At 39.7% G+C, this 19,363-nt stretch overlaps 1 protein-coding gene and 1 pseudogene across 1 annotated transcript; both read left to right on the top strand.

The window, feature by feature from the left end:
- Nucleotides 1-333: 333 nt before the first annotated feature.
- LOC115826259 (mucin-2-like) lies at nucleotides 334-2,346 on the top strand (the record flags this gene model as incomplete). The annotated part of the gene is made up of 4 exons (XM_030790004.1): nucleotides 334-599; nucleotides 897-1,199; nucleotides 1,518-1,840; nucleotides 2,135-2,346. Coding segments are annotated over 4 exons (1,104 nt in total), but the record flags the coding sequence as incomplete, so codon positions are not given.
- A 458-nt stretch (nucleotides 2,347-2,804) lies between these two features.
- Nucleotides 2,805-11,713, top strand: LOC115826615 (mucin-2-like; annotated as a pseudogene).
- Nucleotides 11,714-19,363: the final 7,650 nt, after the last annotated feature.

The following is a 19,363-nucleotide window of genomic DNA, read 5'->3' as shown; positions in this document are numbered from 1 at the left end:
ACAACAGGAAGCACAACAACCATATCTCCGAATCCATGCACGTACAAGTGTATATGGTCAGAGTGGGTTAGCAACACCTATCCTAATACCACTGATGGAGGAGATTTTGAGCGTATTACAGATCTAGTGGAGTCTGGGCAAATTCCTTGCGGGAACCCTGTAAACATTCAATGCAGGACGAAAGACAATAAGACACCATACAACGAGACGGGTCAAAATGTTGAGTGCGATGTGTCCGTTGGTCTGGTTTGTAACAATCGAGATCAAATGATTGTACCAAACTGTTTCAATTATGAAATACAGGTTCTATGCTGTGAGAATACGTGCATCACCACCACTACAACCACAGAATCTCCTACCACAACCACTACGGAGACACCAACCACAACGACAACCATCACCACTACGACAACAACAACAGAAACCCCAACGACAACCACAGAATCTCCTACCACAACCACATCATCAACAACATCCACTGTAAGCCCAACCACAACAGAGACAACAACCACTACCACTACTACAACTACTGAAACCCCAACTACAACACCAACAACACCAACAACAACAGGAAGCACAACAACCATATCTCCGAATCCATGCACGTACAAGTGTATATGGTCAGAGTGGGTTAGCAACACCTATCCTAATACCACTAATGGAGGAGATTTTGAGCGTATTACAGATCTAGTGGAGTCTGGGCAAATTCCTTGCGGGAACCCTGTAAACATTCAATGCAGGACGAAAGACAATAAGACACCATACAACGAGACGGGTCAAAATGTTGAGTGCGATGTGTCCGTTGGTCTGGTTTGTAACAATCAAGATCAAATGATGGGAGCACAGTGTTTCAATTATGAAATACAGGTTCTATGCTGTGAGAATACGTGCATCACCACCACTACAACCACAGAATCTCCTACCACAACTACTACGGAGACACCAACCACAACAACAACCATCACCACTACGACAACAACAACAGAAACCCCAACCACAACCACAGAATCTCCTACCACAACCACTACATCAACAACATCCACTGTAAGCCCAACCACAACATCTCCTACCACAACCACATCATCAACAACATCCACTGTAAGCCCAACCACAACAGAGACACCAACCACAACAACCACTACCACTACTACAACTACTGAAACCCCAACTACAACACCAACAACAACAGGAAGCACAACATCCATATCTCCGAATCCATGCACGTACAAGTGTATATGGTCAGAGTGGGTTAGCAACACCTATCCTAATGCCACAACTGGAGGAGATTTTGAGCGTATTACAGATCTAGTGGAGTCTGGGCAAATTCCTTGCGGGAACCCTGTAAACATTCATTGCAGGAGGAAAGACAATAAGACACCATACAACGAGACGGGTCAAAATGTTGAGTGCGATGTGTCCGTTGGTCTGGTTTGTAACAATCAAGATCAAATGATGGGAGCACAGTGTTTCAATTATGAAATACAGGTTCTATGCTGTGAGAATACGTGCATCACCACCACTACAACCACAGAATCTCCTACCACAACTACTACGGAGACACCAACCACAACAACAACCATCACCACTACGACAACAACAACAGAAACCCCAACCACAACCACAGAATCTCCTACCACAACCACTACATCAACAACATCCACTGTAAGCCCAACCACAACATCTCCTACCACAACCACATCATCAACAACATCCACTGTAAGCCCAACCACAACAGAGACACCAACCACAACAACCACTACCACTACTACAACTACTGAAACCCCAACTACAACACCAACAACACCAACAACAACAGGAAGCACAACAACCATATCTCCGAATCCATGCACGTACAAGTGTATATGGTCAGAGTGGGTTAGCAACACCTATCCTAATGCCACTACTGGAGGAGATTTTGAGCGTATTACAGATCTAGTGGAGTCTGGGCAAATTCCTTGCGGGAACCCTGTAAACATTCAATGCAGGACGAAAGACAATAAGACACCATACAACGAGACAGGTCAAAATGTTGAGTGCGATGTGTCTGTTGGTCTGGTTTGTAACAATCAAGATCAAATGATGGGAGCACAGTGTTTCAATTATGAAATACAGGTTCTATGCTGTGAGAATACGTGCATCACCACCACTACAACCACAGAATCTCCTACCACAACCACTACGGAGACACCAACCACAACAACAACCATCACCACTACGACAACAACAACAGAAACCCCAACCACAACCACAGAATCTCCTACCACAACCACTACATCAACAACATCCACTGTAAGCCTGACCACAACGTCTCCTACCACAACCACAACAACCACTACCACTACTACAACTACTGAAACCCCAACTACAACACCAACAACAACAGGAAGCACAACAACCATATCTCCGAATCCATGCACGTACAAGTGTATATGGTCAGAGTGGGTTAGCAACACTTATCCTAATACCACTAATGGAGGAGATTTTGAGCGTATTACAGATCTAGTGGAGTCTGGGCAAATTCCTTGCGGGAACCCTGTAAACATTCATTGCAGGAGGAAAGACAATAAGACACCATACAACGAGACGGGTCAAAATGTTGAGTGCGATGTGTCCGTTGGTCTGGTTTGTAACAATCAAGATCAAATGATGGGAGCACAGTGTTTCAATTATGAAATACAGGTTCTATGCTGTGAGAATACGTGCATCACCACCACTACAACCACAGAATCTCCTACCACAACCACTACGGAGACACCAACCACAACAACAACCATCACCACTACGACAACAACAACAGAAACCCCAACCACAACCACAGAATCTCCTACCACAACCACTACATCAACAACATCCACTGTAAGCCCAACCACAACATCTCCTACCACAACCACAACAACCACTACCACTACTACAACTACTGAAACCCCAACTACAACACCAACAACACCAACAACAACAGGAAGCACAACAACCATATCTCCGAATCCATGCACGTACAAGTGTATATGGTCAGAGTGGGTTAGCAACACCTATCCTAATACCACTAATGGAGGAGATTTTGAGCGTATTACAGATCTAGTGGAGTCTGGGCAAATTCCTTGCGGGAACCCTGTAAACATTCAATGCAGGACGAAAGACAATAAGACACCATACAACGAGACGGGTCAAAATGTTGAGTGCGATGTGTCCGTTGGTCTGGTTTGTAACAATCGAGATCAAATGATTGTACCAAACTGTTTCAATTATGAAATACAGGTTCTATGCTGTGAGAATACGTGCATCACCACCACTACAACCACAGAATCTCCTACCACAACCACTACGGAGACACCAACCACAACGACAACCATCACCACTACGACAACAACAACAGAAACCCCAACGACAACCACAGAATCTCCTACCACAACCACTACATCAACAACATCCACTGTAAGCCCAACCACAACAGAGACAACAACCACTACCACTACTACAACTACTGAAACCCCAACTACAACACCAACAACAACAGGAAGCACAACAACCATATCTCCGAATCCATGCACGTACAAGTGTATATGGTCAGAGTGGGTTAGCAACACCTATCCTAATACCACTAATGGAGGAGATTTTGAGCGTATTACAGATCTAGTGGAGTCTGGGCAAATTCCTTGCGGGAACCCTGTAAACATTCAATGCAGGACAAAAGACAATAAGACACCATACAACGAGATGGGTCAAAATGTTGAGTGCGATGTGTCCGTTGGTCTGGTTTGTAACAATCAAGATCAAATGATGGGAGCACAGTGTTTCAATTATGAAATACAGGTTCTATGCTGTGAGAATACGTGCATCACCACCACTACAACCACAGAATCTCCTACCACAACTACTACGGAGACACCAACCACAACAACAACCATCACCACTACGACAACAACAACAGAAACCCCAACCACAACCACAGAATCTCCTACCACAACCACTACATCAACAACATCCACTGTAAGCCCAACCACAACATCTCCTACCACAACCACATCATCAACAACATCCACTGTAAGCCCAACCACAACAGAGACACCAACCACAACAACCACTACCACTACTACAACTACTGAAACCCCAACTACAACACCAACAACAACAGGAAGCACAACATCCATATCTCCGAATCCATGCACGTACAAGTGTATATGGTCAGAGTGGGTTAGCAACACCTATCCTAATGCCACAACTGGAGGAGATTTTGAGCGTATTACAGATCTAGTGGAGTCTGGGCAAATTCCTTGCGGGAACCCTGTAAACATTCATTGCAGGAGGAAAGACAATAAGACACCATACAACGAGACGGGTCAAAATGTTGAGTGCGATGTGTCCGTTGGTCTGGTTTGTAACAATCAAGATCAAATGATGGGAGCACAGTGTTTCAATTATGAAATACAGGTTCTATGCTGTGAGAATACGTGCATCACCACCACTACAACCACAGAATCTCCTACCACAACTACTACGGAGACACCAACCACAACAACAACCATCACCACTACGACAACAACAACAGAAACCCCAACCACAACCACAGAATCTCCTACCACAACCACTACATCAACAACATCCACTGTAAGCCCAACCACAACATCTCCTACCACAACCACATCATCAACAACATCCACTGTAAGCCCAACCACAACAGAGACACCAACCACAACAACCACTACCACTACTACAACTACTGAAACCCCAACTACAACACCAACAACACCAACAACAACAGGAAGCACAACAACCATATCTCCGAATCCATGCACGTACAAGTGTATATGGTCAGAGTGGGTTAGCAACACCTATCCTAATGCCACTAATGGAGGAGATTTTGAGCGTATTACAGATCTAGTGGAGTCTGGGCAAATTCCTTGCGGGAACCCTGTAAACATTCAATGCAGGACGAAAGACAATAAGACACCATACAACGAGACAGGTCAAAATGTTGAGTGCGATGTGTCCGTTGGTCTGGTTTGTAACAATCAAGATCAAATGATGGGAGCACAGTGTTTCAATTATGAAATACAGGTTCTATGCTGTGAGAATACGTGCATCACCACCACTACAACCACAGAATCTCCTACCACAACCACTACGGAGACACCAACCACAACGACAACCATCACCACTACGACAACAACAACAGAAACCCCAACCACAACCACAGAATCTCCTACCACAACCACTACATCAACGACATCCACTGTAAGCCCAACCACAACATCTCCTACCACAACCACATCATCAACAACATCCACTGTAAGCCCAACCACAACATCTCCTACCACAACCACTACATCAACAACATCCACTGTAAGCCCAACCACAACAGAGACAACAACCACTACCACTACTACAACTACTGAAACCCCAACTACAACACCAACAACACCAACAACAACAGGAAGCACAACAACCATATCTCCGTATCCATGCACGTACAAGTGTATATGGTCAGAGTGGGTTAGCAACACCTATCCTAATGCCACTAATGGAGGAGATTTTGAGCGTATTACAGATCTAGTGGAGTCTGGGCAAATTCCTTGCGGGAACCCTGTAAACATTCAATGCAGGACGAAAGACAATAAGACACCATACAACGAGACGGGTCAAAATGTTGAGTGCGATGTGTCCGTTGGTCTGGTTTGTAACAATCAAGATCAAATGATGGGAGCACAGTGTTTTAATTATGAAATACAGGTTCTATGCTGTGAGAATACGTGCACCACCACAACCACAACCACTACATCAACTACATCCACTGTAAGCCCAACCACAACAGAGACACCAACCACAACAACCACTACCACTACTTCTGAAACCCCGACAACTACTCCCTGTCAACCCCATCCAACCCACAAGGTAACATTATCAGTTTAAAGAAATTTCACCAACAATAAGATTTGTAAATGAACTTCATTCATTTATGCAACAATTTCATCATTCCGGTTGTGTTTATATTTACCAGATACTTTGTCCACAAGCAGAGAAGCCCATTTGTACAAACAGATTTCCACCAGTGGAAGTATACGATGAAAAAAATTGCTGTTATAAGTATGAGTGTCAATGTAAGTTGAAACATCCCATTGAAAACACACAAAACTGCTTTCAGAACTTATACTGCTGGAGTACTGAAGGTCTTGAATTTTCATAGAGGTATATTTCGACGATGATTTTTTTTTCTTTTAATTATTTAGGCAAATGCTACGGATATGGAGACCCACATTATGTGACATTTGATGGATTCTATTATACTTTCCTGAGAGACTGTACCTACGTGTTGGTTCAAGAAATCATTCCAAAGTACAACTTCAGTGTTCACATCAGGAATTACTATTGTGGGGATGCAGTGTCTTGTCCACAGTTTTTGACTGTTTATTATAAATCTCACGTAGTCAAACTATCGTATGAAGAGAAGAAAAATAGGGTAAGTATCTTCATGTTTTGTTTTCATTTTCAATTGCATGCCAATGAGAATTCTGCATGTAAGCCATGCTCACACTGGGCCCCAGGTTTGTTTGTTCATGTTTTCTTGTGTCACTCAATGAAATGCGTGTGCAAAGAATCGCAAAGTCATTATTGTTTTTTCCCATAGTTGATAATTGACATTTTTCAGACACTGAACCACTATATACCACTGTGTTCATTCACTTGTTTTTAACAGGTATACGTAAATGGTGTGTTGAAGACCCCTACCATCTCAAATGATGACTTCACCATCACAACTTCCAGCATTTGGACTTTCATGAACATCCCAGAAATTGGAGCTGAGGTGACATTCAGATTTATGCAGTTTTCTGTGGTCTTGCCGTACTCTCTATTCCATGGGAATACAGAGGGACACTGCGGTAAGTCTAGAAAAGAGATCATTAGTGGTCCATCAAACAGTGACTTCCTGGGTATCAGATGATTTTAAAAATGAAGGATATACACCTATTACACCTGTTCATTAAGTCAGCTTATTTCTTTTTTGTTTTTAAACTTTGCTCATCATTTTTTAATAGGTGTCTGTGACAACAGTACAGAAAATGACTGTAGACTCCGCAATGGAGAAATCAGTCCTTGTCCCAGTGCGGCAAAGAACTGGACAGTTTATGACCCAGAATGTCTGACACCTACCTCAACAGTATCACCCCCTACCACTATTACTACTACTCCCTGCCATCCAGACACTGCTGACATATGCAAAATCATAATGAGCAGGTGAGGCAGAGAACTATGTGTATGTTTGTCATTACTCAGTGATGAAAGTGCTACACTTTAACAGTTATACTGAAATTAAGCAACAGTTAAACTGAGTTCTGTTGAAGGAATCTCAAATTTCTAATATGAATCCATTGTCCACATCCCTCTCACATACAGACTTGTCTTTTGGCCATTTTTAATATAATATCAGTCACCAAGTTTTGATCATTTATATCCTGTGCAAAATGTTTGTGTGTGGAGCAGATCCTTAGCTGAGGGATAGATACACAGATACACAATCAAATTCACATGTTTATTTTCTAATGTGTTATACTTAATTCTTTCGTTTCTTGCATCATTTTTTTTCTCAACTAACATTATTTTTTTCTTACAATAATAACTTTTCCTCATTGGTTACACTGTTAGGTTTTATCAGTAAAATTAGCCTAAATTTACTTGTAAGCTTTACTTAATGATCTTCACTGTGTCCTTTGCTGACTGCAGGGTCTTTGAAACGTGCCACAAGTACATACCACCTGAGACTATATATGAAGATTGTGTATTTGATGTGTCCCGTTCATGCAATGGTGAACTAGGCTGTTCTAGTTTAGAGACGTATGCAGCACTGTGTACATCAGAGTCCATTTGTGTTGAATGGAGAAATTCAACAAAGGGGCTTTGTGGTAAGCATGTACTGTCTTTTGAGCAATTTACTTGACTACACTATTAATTTCATTTAGTGCCATCAGTTGTTGTTACTGGACTCTTATTTAATATCTGCCTTTATTAAACAGATGCTAAATGTCCAGAGGGCAAAGTGTACAAGTCTTGTGGGCCTAAAGTGGAACGGATCTGCAATGAAAGGTAACAGAAATACCAGAACGTGTGAAAAATGATCAAAACCAATCCAGAATTCATTTTCCTTTAACTGGCACTTTTTAGTGGAAAATGTAAACAAATATGGGCAAAATCTTAAATGATTAATGCTACAGTGGGATGAAACAATAATCTGTAGATGAAGTAAAACCTTGAATATTGGTTCAATTTAAAATAATATGATGTCTGAAAAACTATTCACTCAAAACATGTTTCTTCTGTCTCTGTTGAAAGTAGTTTCTATGCCTCTTTTAACAGTTTTCAGCGTGTACTTATAGCATGCAAAAACTGTTTGACTAATCCTAAATGGTGCTGCACTGGAATTTTTTAAATAGATACAATAAAAAATTGGTCAAGGACGAAAAAGCAAAGACTGAAGGATGTTTTTGCCCTGAAGGAACAATCCTCCAAGATCCATACACACAGAAATGTGTACCAACCTGTGAGTTATTATTTTACGTAAAGAATCAGTAGCTTACAAAGATTTTAAACACTAAACAAATTAACAATGAAGTGCATAATGTTTCATCAAATCTAATCAATACTACCGTTAACACTACTACTGCAACTAGTACTACAAATAATAATAATTATTATTATTATTATTATTATTATTATTATTATAATAATCATCATCATCATTTTTCAAAATCATTTTTCTATTATTTTCACCGATTAGGTTGCACTAATGATATGGGCATACACGTAGAGGTAAGACACTAAAACCAGTGCATATCGATTGTCCTTGTGTTTTGATTAACTCCACTGTGTTTCATAACTGTGAGTGGGTTTGTTTGTTTGTTTGTTTGTTTTGGACAGCCCAATACAACGTGGAGGGAAGGCTGTAATGTGTGCGAGTGCAGAAATAGCTCTATGTTTAAAGTATGTACCCCAGTCTCCTGTCCTACCAAACAAAAATGTGAAGAGGGACAAAAGACTGTGAAAGAGGACTGTTGTCCCAAGTGTGGTGAGTCAGTGTGATATTCAGAAACCATACGAATAACAAAACAATATATGAATGGATGGATGGATGGATGGATGGATGGGTGGATGGGTGGATGGATGCATGAATGAATTCATTAATGCAGGAATAACCACAGCAATGGATAAATGAATAAAGGGCATTAAAATGAAAGATTCATCCCAGAACTGAACCAATAGCATATGTCATTCTATAGATAGTGCAAAATATGTGAGACAGATTTCTCTCTCAGTTGGTTATATTCCAGATAATATTGTAGGGCAAATCATCCATCTCAAATATCAATCCAAATACCTTCTGATCATGTGACATGTTTTAAAGATGAATAGATCATTTATGCATCCACCTTATTGACTGTTGACTTGTGAAGTAGGTTATACTCTAATCACCACTGTCGTCATTAATCGTTCATCCAAATATAAAAAAAAAAAAAAAGACACAGTATTAAAAGAGCACTTACAAAAAAATCATTTTCTAAAGTTAATACAACTGTCTCTTTTTCATGTCTCCCATCTCTCAAGTGTGTGATGAGAGTCTCTGCAGAAATATCAGTAATTTCACATGCTCACCTGGCTTTCAACTTTCTGTACACAAACTTGAGGGGGATTGCTGTCAAACCTATAACTGCAGTGAGTCCCTGATTTACCTTCCATTTCCAAACTCCACCTTTACCCATTTATTCCCTTACAGTATACATTTAAAATCAGTTCCCACAAAATTTTATGTTCTGGTAAAACTGTGTTCTGTGTCTTTTGGCCTTGGCTTGTCTAACCTTATGTACCTGTCAGATGTTTAATGATTTTATCACTTTCTCCTCTGTCAGCGCCAAAGCATGTGTGCGTGCACAATGGTGTCGAATATGAAGTGAGTTTTTATGACTTCTTGTTACTCAGTACAGAGAGAGAACGTTACTGTGTCAATTCAAAGTTATATGGTTGACTGACTTTAGTCTCAAAACGGATGTAGAAAAGGTCAAATTACCCGATGTTTTTCATACATAATGGGGTTTGTTGACCTTGTTTGATTCTCTTGCTCTCTGTAGCCTGGAAGGACTGTTCCCGGTGACTTATGTGAGATGTGCAACTGTAGCCTGACAGAGAAGACAGAGAGTGGACTGCATAAAGTTACTTGCAAACAAGAATCCTGTCACAAAACTTGCAACGAGGTATTGTACATTTTGAATATGTTATGTGTTTTGTGCTTTTTGTCAATTTTGCATCAGAATCAGCACATAAATCCTGTTTGACTTTTTCTCAGGGCTATACATACATGGAAGTATCTGGACAGTGTTGTGGAAAATGTGTGCAGACAAGCTGTGTGTTCAAATTAAACAATGTCACACACATACTTGAGGTGAGCTGTGTCATAAGAAACTGTCCTATTTCTTTACATCATACCACTTATTTATGAGAAATAGAATAAGTTCATCACTCTTTTTTGATTTTGTGTTTTCTATGACATCTTTAGGTTGACCAGACCTGGTCGCCCCCAGACGATAACTGCACAAAATACAACTGCACTAAAGATGACGATACCTTTATTGTGACTGAGATCATTCCCTCCTGTCCAGATATTGACCTTGAAAACTGCCAAAATGTGAGTAGTCCCTAAGAACACTTTCTTCATCTCCAAATCTTGTGCCAAACACACAGATCTTGATGTGTGGCAGTCTATCATGAATTAAAAAAGGACTGCTATTGTTTGGCTAAGGCATTTATCATGCAACAACCTATGGTGAATGGTGTTGCCCTGTTGCTGAGAGACAAAAACACAGGAGTAAATTTGACCCTCAGTGTGTGTTGTCTGTGCGTTGGAAACTGTTCTTCTTTGGGATATCAAAGCTCAAATTGGAACTCAAAGAATTTGTGACACGAGACAATATAACTGTTTGTTGTTTCTAACAACCAAAAAAAAAACAAACAAAAAAAAAACAACAGCAGTATCTCAAGCTGTCTGCTGTCTTTATTGTTGTCTTTATAGAAACACAAAATTCAAAATCTGTCTCTCACCTCAACAGGGGATAGTGACAACGGATAAAGATGGGTGTTGTAAAGCATGCAAAGTTTCAACTTGTGCTGCTGACAAGACAACAAGCTACCTACGGGTCAATGACTGCAATTCCACAAGAGAAGTGGAGATAGCCTCATGCACAGGATACTGTGACACCTACTCCATGTAAGAATCTTTGCTGCTGTAGACTTAAGATGTCAAAACTATTCAATTACTGATAGACATAGCCACACACTAACCTTACCACACCCTATAGAGAACACTCTTTCCAGAGAGCCACACGATATTTCTGAGGAGTCCAAAGAACTTCATGTTTGTAGAAGGCTTTAGAGCAAAGGTCTGCATGCAGTTCATCTCTTTATGAGGAAGGTTTCTCTGCTCATAGTCTAGGATATTTCAGTAAGATGGAGCTGATACTGTAAACGGATTTCCTTCCTCTAATCCACTGTGTCCTTCTGAAGGTACTCCATGGAGGCTAATAGAGTGATGCATAAATGCTCCTGCTGTCGTGAGCTCAGGACCAGTAAGAAGCAGGTGGAGATGACGTGCGCTAACGGGACAACGATTAATCACAGCTACGACTACATAGAAGAGTGTGACTGTCATGTTGAAAAATGCAAAGACTATTTGTAACTGCTTTGGGTTCAGAATCAAGTATGGAGCACAGTTTTCAACTTTAAGCACAAATTCATGAAGTAATCAGATATGTTACAGGAAACAATTTGATTATGTATTTTACTCATTTGGTCGATGGTGACTTTTTTTGTAATCAAACTGTGAAGAACTCTTCTTAATCATTTTCCAGTTTCAATTTTGCCTGTATGTCATTACTATTTGCATGCAACTTTGTCACTTTTTCCATAATCTGTCATTTCTTTGAAAATCATTGACCTTAAAGAGCACAATAAACATTACTTCAGCATGAAAGCATAAATACATTTGCCATTCTGTCATTATTGCTTTTTCTGTCAGTGATATTTTCAGGGCCTTACTCTTCTTTAAAAAGTCTAGTTTTTGCTGTCATCACTCAAACCGCTGCTGTGCACTGATTTTGGTTGCAAGCAGTTTTATACTAAATGTCCGACAGCATATAAATCTATTTAGTTTTGAGTTTTTCACTGAGACAGGATCCGAGAGGAGTAGATTCAGTTCTGTGTTCTGTTTTTGGGCAGCTATCCTGTTAAATGTCCCACTGTTCTCAATGCTGTTCTTATTTACTTTCGGTCTTATTTGTAACAGTGTGCATTCTGTCTCCCATAGTCCATTTAACACTCTACCTGAACAAGTTAGGATCCATGCCCCCCCTCCCCTTTACTGTGATTATAATTAATGAATAATTGAGTAATTAAAAAAATTCTATGGAAAAAATTCTATGGACGCTCCAACATTATCATAAATTGGAATTTGGTGATTGCTGTCAACATTTTTTGTTTGATATTGCTGTTCAGATTCAGAATCACTCCCTTGCAAAAGGGACTCTGAATATGAAGGAAATTATTTGTAGCAAAAATTTAACCAAAAAAAAAAAAAGAAAAGAAAATCAGTTAATTAATAAGTTTCTGTACTTGACACTCCTGAAATTCCAGCATGAATTATTGGACATCTCAAAAAATGTATGGGAAATTTATTGTTTAAAGTGCTTATCTTCTGTCAGAAGATCCCTGGTTGCTGTCTGCATTGGTGCACCTAGGGGTTTAAATTTAGCACTGATGTGCTACTGCAGCTGTTACTTCACTTCTTGCTATAGCTGCTGTTTCTCTGCTGAGCAAGGTGCTTAAACTCAAATTGTTCCGGTTGTCCTGAAACACGGTTCCCCTTTCTCTCCCAAGCCATATATTACAGGGGGTAAAAGTGCTTGTTATACATACATTAATAGGGATTACATCCCAGAAAGATTCTGGTGCATCTACACATAAGGAAATGACACCCCATCTCTCTTGCCCAACCAGGCAATGTGGCCTTTGTCAGTGTAACTTGTAACAGTATGACTGTGGTCAAGCAAAGCTGAAAATCAGTGGGTACTTGAACCTTGAGTCTCAGATTTAAGATGTAGTATTCTGGGACAAAATGAAAACAGAATGAGGACAGCATTTTTGGCTTATATGAAATGAACACACTGAAGAATTTTGTTAGACCACATTTCCATTTTTACTGGAGAGTCAAAAGAACAAAAAAAAAAAACCCCACGAGGTCACGGCCCTGTACTGGATTTCTTTTACTGTGGTCTCTCTGTCAACCCAGCTTAACTCTGATCCATGCTATCTGTGAGAGGAGAATGAATTTATGATCATCATCAACAAAACCTGGTCTTGAGTATCTGAAATGTGGCATCACATTTAATATAACCAAGGGTTCGTACCCAGTTCCTCCAGCTCTTCATTGCTTGGCTGTTGAGTCATAGGACCTGTGTGGTCCATAAAATATTATTCACTGATTATATATTAGAAGACAGACAGACAGACAGATAGACAGACAGACAGATCGATAGATAGACAGATAGATAGACAGATAGATACCCTGACAACCCTCATACTACATTATTAATTACATGCATTCTGTTATGAAAAACATGTTTCATTTATGCAGAAGCAATAGTCAGTCTGTGGCAAATGTACACAGTTTATTCCTGAGATATGTTGCTGCTACAGCGTGGTAAAGTTGGTTTTATATTTGCTGGATATTTTTTACACCTCTTCAACGTTCTAGTGATTCCCAAATGAAGTAAATGACTTCCCACGACGCATATTTAGAAGAAACTCCTTGTTTCAGGAGCTTTCTTACAGAAATATTCACTAAAAAATACATAAAATCACCTCTCTCATTCTGATTGCTGTAGTAGCTTGACATTAGAATGTATGACTTACTACAGGTGAGAATTTGTCGAAAAGTGAAATTACAAGTAACTAAAGAGGATTTATTTCTGAAAAATATTCACTAAAAATCAATGACATAACTGTTTCTCATTCTGATTGCTGTAGTACTTCCCAATTACAGTGTGTAACTTACTACAAGTGAAACTTTTTTTGAAATGGCAACTTATATGGAAACAGGGGTCAATTATTTCTGAAAAATATTCACTACAAATCAACAACATCACTTTTTCTTATTCTGATTGCTGTAGTAATTCCTAAATAAAATGTGTAACTTACTACAGGTGAGGTTTTTAGTGAAAAGTCAACTTATATGGAAGCAGGAGTCATTTATTTCTGAAAAATATTCCCTACAAATCAACTAAATGGCCTTTTCTCATTCTGATTGCTGTAGTAGTTTCCACTTACAGTGTGTAACTTACTACAAGTGAAATTCTTATGAAATGTCAATTTATGAGCTGTAGTACTTCACAATGACAGTGTCTTGCTTACTACAAGTGAAATTTTGGTGAAATGTCATCTTTTGTGGATCTGGGGTCAATTATTTCTGAAAAAATATTCCCTAAAAATCAATGACATGACTTTTTCTCATTCTGATAGCTGTATCACTTCCCAATTACTATGACCGAAATGGCATACTACATACTACTCACATACTGATCTTGACATAAACGTAGTAAGTAGTATGCAGTACATGAAAAATAAAAAATTTTGCAGTACACGACAGTTACCCGGGTGATGTACTACTCTGGCGAAAATTTGCAGTATTACAACCGGAGCTGACTTCGTCGGGTACTACATCCCATGAAGCAACGCGGTGATTTCCAAGGCTGTGTCCGAAATGACATACTAGTGTACTGCATACTGGCCCCGTATACACTGTGTACTGCACATTACTCCACACGCTAGTATAGCCTACAGTATGGTACGCAAATGAGGACTTTCGTGTACTACACGTTTGCTATCGGTTGGGCTCTCTGTTCTGCCAAATCGAACAACTCACGACTACCACAAATACCTATCAAAAGTGGCCCTATAAGAAAGCGTGTGAAGACTCATTACACCAAAATATATAACTGATACATTTATACTCGGAACTGCAGTTGCAGTTGAAGTTAAAGCCGCGTCTGTCGCTGTCCGCCATGTTTTTTTAAATTTTTTGACAGTTGGAAATCACCGCGTTGCTTCATGGGAGTAGTATGTAGTATGCCATTTCGGACACAGCCCAACGTGTCAAAAAATTCAAAAAACATGGCGGACAGCGACAGAAGCAGCTTCAACTTCAGCTGCACTTCAGTATTGTTAAGGGCAAAGAATGCCGGGCACCCAGTTAGCACCTATCCCGAACGAATCAACGCTCGCGGTCTAAGGACACAGAAGGAGTAGTCTAGTTAAGACCGGTCCCCTAACTTAATACCACCCTACGTGCTGCGTATAGCGTGGGAGTGTACCTGTTATATTTAACCAAGGAGATGCGTAGAGGGCTTCACGGCCAAACCTGGGAAAGGCGGGTGATGTCTCCACGAAACTGTTCCAAGGCGCCGTGAGGTCTGAACAAGCAGTTCAGTTGTGGTGATGGCGATCCAACAAGTGAGCGTTATACCGCAAAGACTTCAACCCAAAAAAGAAAAGCGTCCGGACGGAGTGGATATCTCCAGGAGCAGGAATACGCAGTGAACCCCAATATGATGGCTGCCCAAGTTCGCGGCAAACCAGTTAAAGAGTTCTCGAGCTCCTCTCTCGCGAGAGCTTGTCAAGTCATTCTTTAAAGAGACAGCAAAACCCAAGCAGGCGGCACCCTCCAGCATCTTGTTAGTATGTCAGTGCCTTTTTCTACTCTATTACTACCATATCCTAACACTATCTATCTATCTCACTATATATATATATATATATATATATATATATATATATGTGTGTGTGTGTGTGTGTGTGTGTGTGTGTGTGTGTTTATATATAAAATATAATATAATATGAAAAACAGAATAATTCACTCCTGTTTCATATATAATTGAACTCACCTGCAGTAAGTAACACACTCTAACTAGGGACTACTACAGCCTTTGGAATGCAATAATGTAATTTACTTGAATGTGTTTTTGAATGTGTTTAAAACAAATAATTCACTCCTGTTTGATTTTTTTAAAGTGTTTAAAACAAATAATTCACTCCTGGTTCCACTGATGGAACCAAAGTGCTTTGCCGTATTCTTGGAAATAGACAGTCACTTCTTGAGCCTACGCTTGAGGTGGCTGCCTGTGCAGGTTGCAGGCTGAAAAAAACTCAAGTCCTTGACTTCATCTCCCCGTTCATCTCCCATTTCACAAAAATTTCACCTGTAGTAAGCAAGCCACTCTAAAGTGGATCTACTACAGCCAACAGAATGAGAAAAGGTCATTTGATTGATTTTTAGTGAATAATCTTCAGTTTCCATGTATTGACTCCTGTTTCCATGTAAGTTTCACAAAAAAATTCACTTGTAGTAAGTTATGCACTGTATTTGGGAACTACTACAGCAATCAGAATGAGAAAAAGTCATGTCGTTGATTTTTAGGGAATATTCTTCAGAAATAAATGACCCCTGCTTCCATGTAAGTTGACTTTTCACAAAAACCTCATCTGTAGTAAGCAAAACACTGTAATTGGGAAGTACTAAAGCAATCAGAATGAGAAAAAGTCAAGTTGTTGATTTTTAGTGAATATTTTTCAGAAATAAATGACTCTTGCTTCCATGTATGTTGACATATCTCAAAAACCTCACCTGTAGTAAGCAAGACACTGTCATTGTGAAGTACTACAGAAATCAGAATGAGAACAGGCCATTTAGTTGATTTTTAGGGAATATTTTTCAGAAATAAATGACTCCTGCTTCCATTTAATTTGACCGTTCTCAAACATTTCACTTGTAGTAAGTTATGCACTGTAAGTGGGAACTACTACAGCAATCAGAATGAGAAAACGTCTATTGGTCATTTTGTTGATTTTAGTGAATATTTTTCTGGGAGGGAAGGAATCCCTCTGAGTTCCATGTAATTTCACTTTTCAGGAGATTCTCACCTAACTGACATACTCTAATGCTACTACACCCATCATATTGAGATATTTATCATTTCGGGTCATTTTATGGATTTTTTGGTGAATATTTCTCTAAGAAAGCTTCTAAAACTGTGAGTTTCCTCTAAGTATGCGTAATGGGGAGTAAGCTATTTCGTTTTTGAAGTAGTAGAACGCTGAAGAGGTGCAAAGGTGATTTTATTCAATTGTAGCGAATACTTTTAATTCCAACTGTCATGTCAGAAGGCGAACATCCATGAAATGTGTAATTTGCAAATGGTCCCTTACACAGACTTAGCGACTGAAGGTATAATCAGAGTGTCGCGAAGCTGTTTTTGAATAAAAATCGATAGCGACAACAAATATTTTTATTTTCTACTGACACACCATATTATAGTGAACTTCCATGCCCTCGAACATGTAATTAAGCTGGACTGCTTTGTCGTGTTCGAATTTAGGAAAGTTTAAAACTGAATATCCAGCGAATATCCCAATCTAAAAACCAACTTTACCACGCTTGTAGAACTACAACTCTCCCGGAAAAACCCGTCGTTACGTTAGCATAGATGTTTTACATGATACAGCCCATCAGATAGTCTAAATGTACGTACACAGTATCTGTCAAAAGTTTGGACACACCTTCTAATTCAATTATTTTTCTTTATTTTTATTTTCTTCATTGTAGAACAATGCTGAAGGCGTCAAAACTATGAAGTAACACATACGGAATTATTCATTCATTCATTCATTTTCAAAGCCACCTATTCTAATTGGGGTCGCGGGGGGTGCTGGAGCCTATCTCAGTGCTCATTCGGCGAAAGACAGGGGAACACCCTGGACAGTTCACCAGTCCATCGCAATGCAGACTCAGACAAACACATGCACACCTAAAGGCAGTTTAGTATCTCCAGTTCGCCTGAGGGAGGAAACTGTACATAAATGTATATAAATGTATATGTGTATGTACATGAACTGTATATGCATGTAAATTTATATGTATATGTACATGTTTATGAATATATGTATGTATATATATATGTATGTACCGCATAATCAAAAATAATGGTATAGATCTACTTCGAAGTTACTGGTGACACTGGTGAATCTTAAGCAGTTTTGGAAGGCCTAAACTCTACTTTTCGCGTCCTTGTCATTGTTTTAAATTAAATATGTAGTAACTACTCAAACACAGGAGCGCGACACACTTTTCATTTACTTATATCCATTTGAATTTAGCAAAGGTAAAGACATGTGTGCCGTTTTGTGGTTAATTTGCGGGTATTTTAGGATATCTCTGTGGTCACTGTACTACGGGCCATAATCTTACAGTACATGTTTCCCACCGGATGTGTTTCAGTGCAGCAAAATCAGAACGGTTGTGCTCATGGATGGACGCAGGCTGGCCGAGACTGATGGTTTCTGTCCATGTTAAATAACTCTTTTAAGTCTGCCTCTTTCGTTGACATATTAGACAGTAACGAGTCACAGATTACGCTTTCAAAGGCAACAACGTTGGGGCCTCTGGCAAGTATATGTTCTGTCGACTTTTCCACGTTAAATTTGACCGGCAGCAACTGTCATGCGAAGTAGCGTTTAGCAGTAGCTGGATCTCGAGCTTGCTGTTGCTTGAAGCGAATTTGATATGGGATACTTAAGCAAATTATGTACTTGCACTTTTTTTTTACACTTTCCGTTATTGCAGATGCATAGTACTTTGTGCTCTCAGGTAATGTTCAACTAATTTATGCTAGACTCAGCTATGCAGTGTCTAGTGGCTCGCTGGACTAGCTGAGTGGAGTAACTTAGCTGTCTGCTCGGCTGTGGGATATTTCTTCGTTAGTATGTATAAATGTGTTGCCGGCGGTGACTTTTCTTGCAACGTTTGCCCGGTTACATTTGGCCAGTAAAGGTTTGTTTACTTCGCGTCGCTGATTCTATCGATTGCTAATGTAGCCTAGCCCCATTGAGGTGGCATGATTATTTACCAAATTCTCAGTTTTGAAGTTGCGCACACGAAAGAACTCTCGAGCTATTCTGCGTCATAAGTAAGCGACGTATCGGAATTTGTTAAAGCAGTTAAAGCATTTGATGAAATTCATCGTCAGCATGTTATTTCCGCTTTGAACCCGTACATCAAGACTTTTGAATCGTTACCGTGGATGCCAAATGAGAGTTTGTGATAACTGTCCCGCCCCTGCTACTGCCGCCTTTGCAGACATTGTTCTTTGTATTAAAAGTGTGTTTACTGATACTGGTCTCTGACAACAGTGATATATGCACTGGCAGTTTGTGTTGTGTTGACTGTCTTTTCGGTGTTTGTGTTGTGTTGACTGTCTTTTCTGTGTCTCCTCTGACAGTC

This window comes from Chanos chanos, chromosome 13, assembly GCF_902362185.1.
Source record: "Chanos chanos chromosome 13, fChaCha1.1, whole genome shotgun sequence".
NCBI classification, from domain to species: domain Eukaryota; kingdom Metazoa; phylum Chordata; class Actinopteri; order Gonorynchiformes; family Chanidae; genus Chanos; species Chanos chanos.
This window is presented reverse-complemented; position numbering and strand designations above follow the sequence as displayed.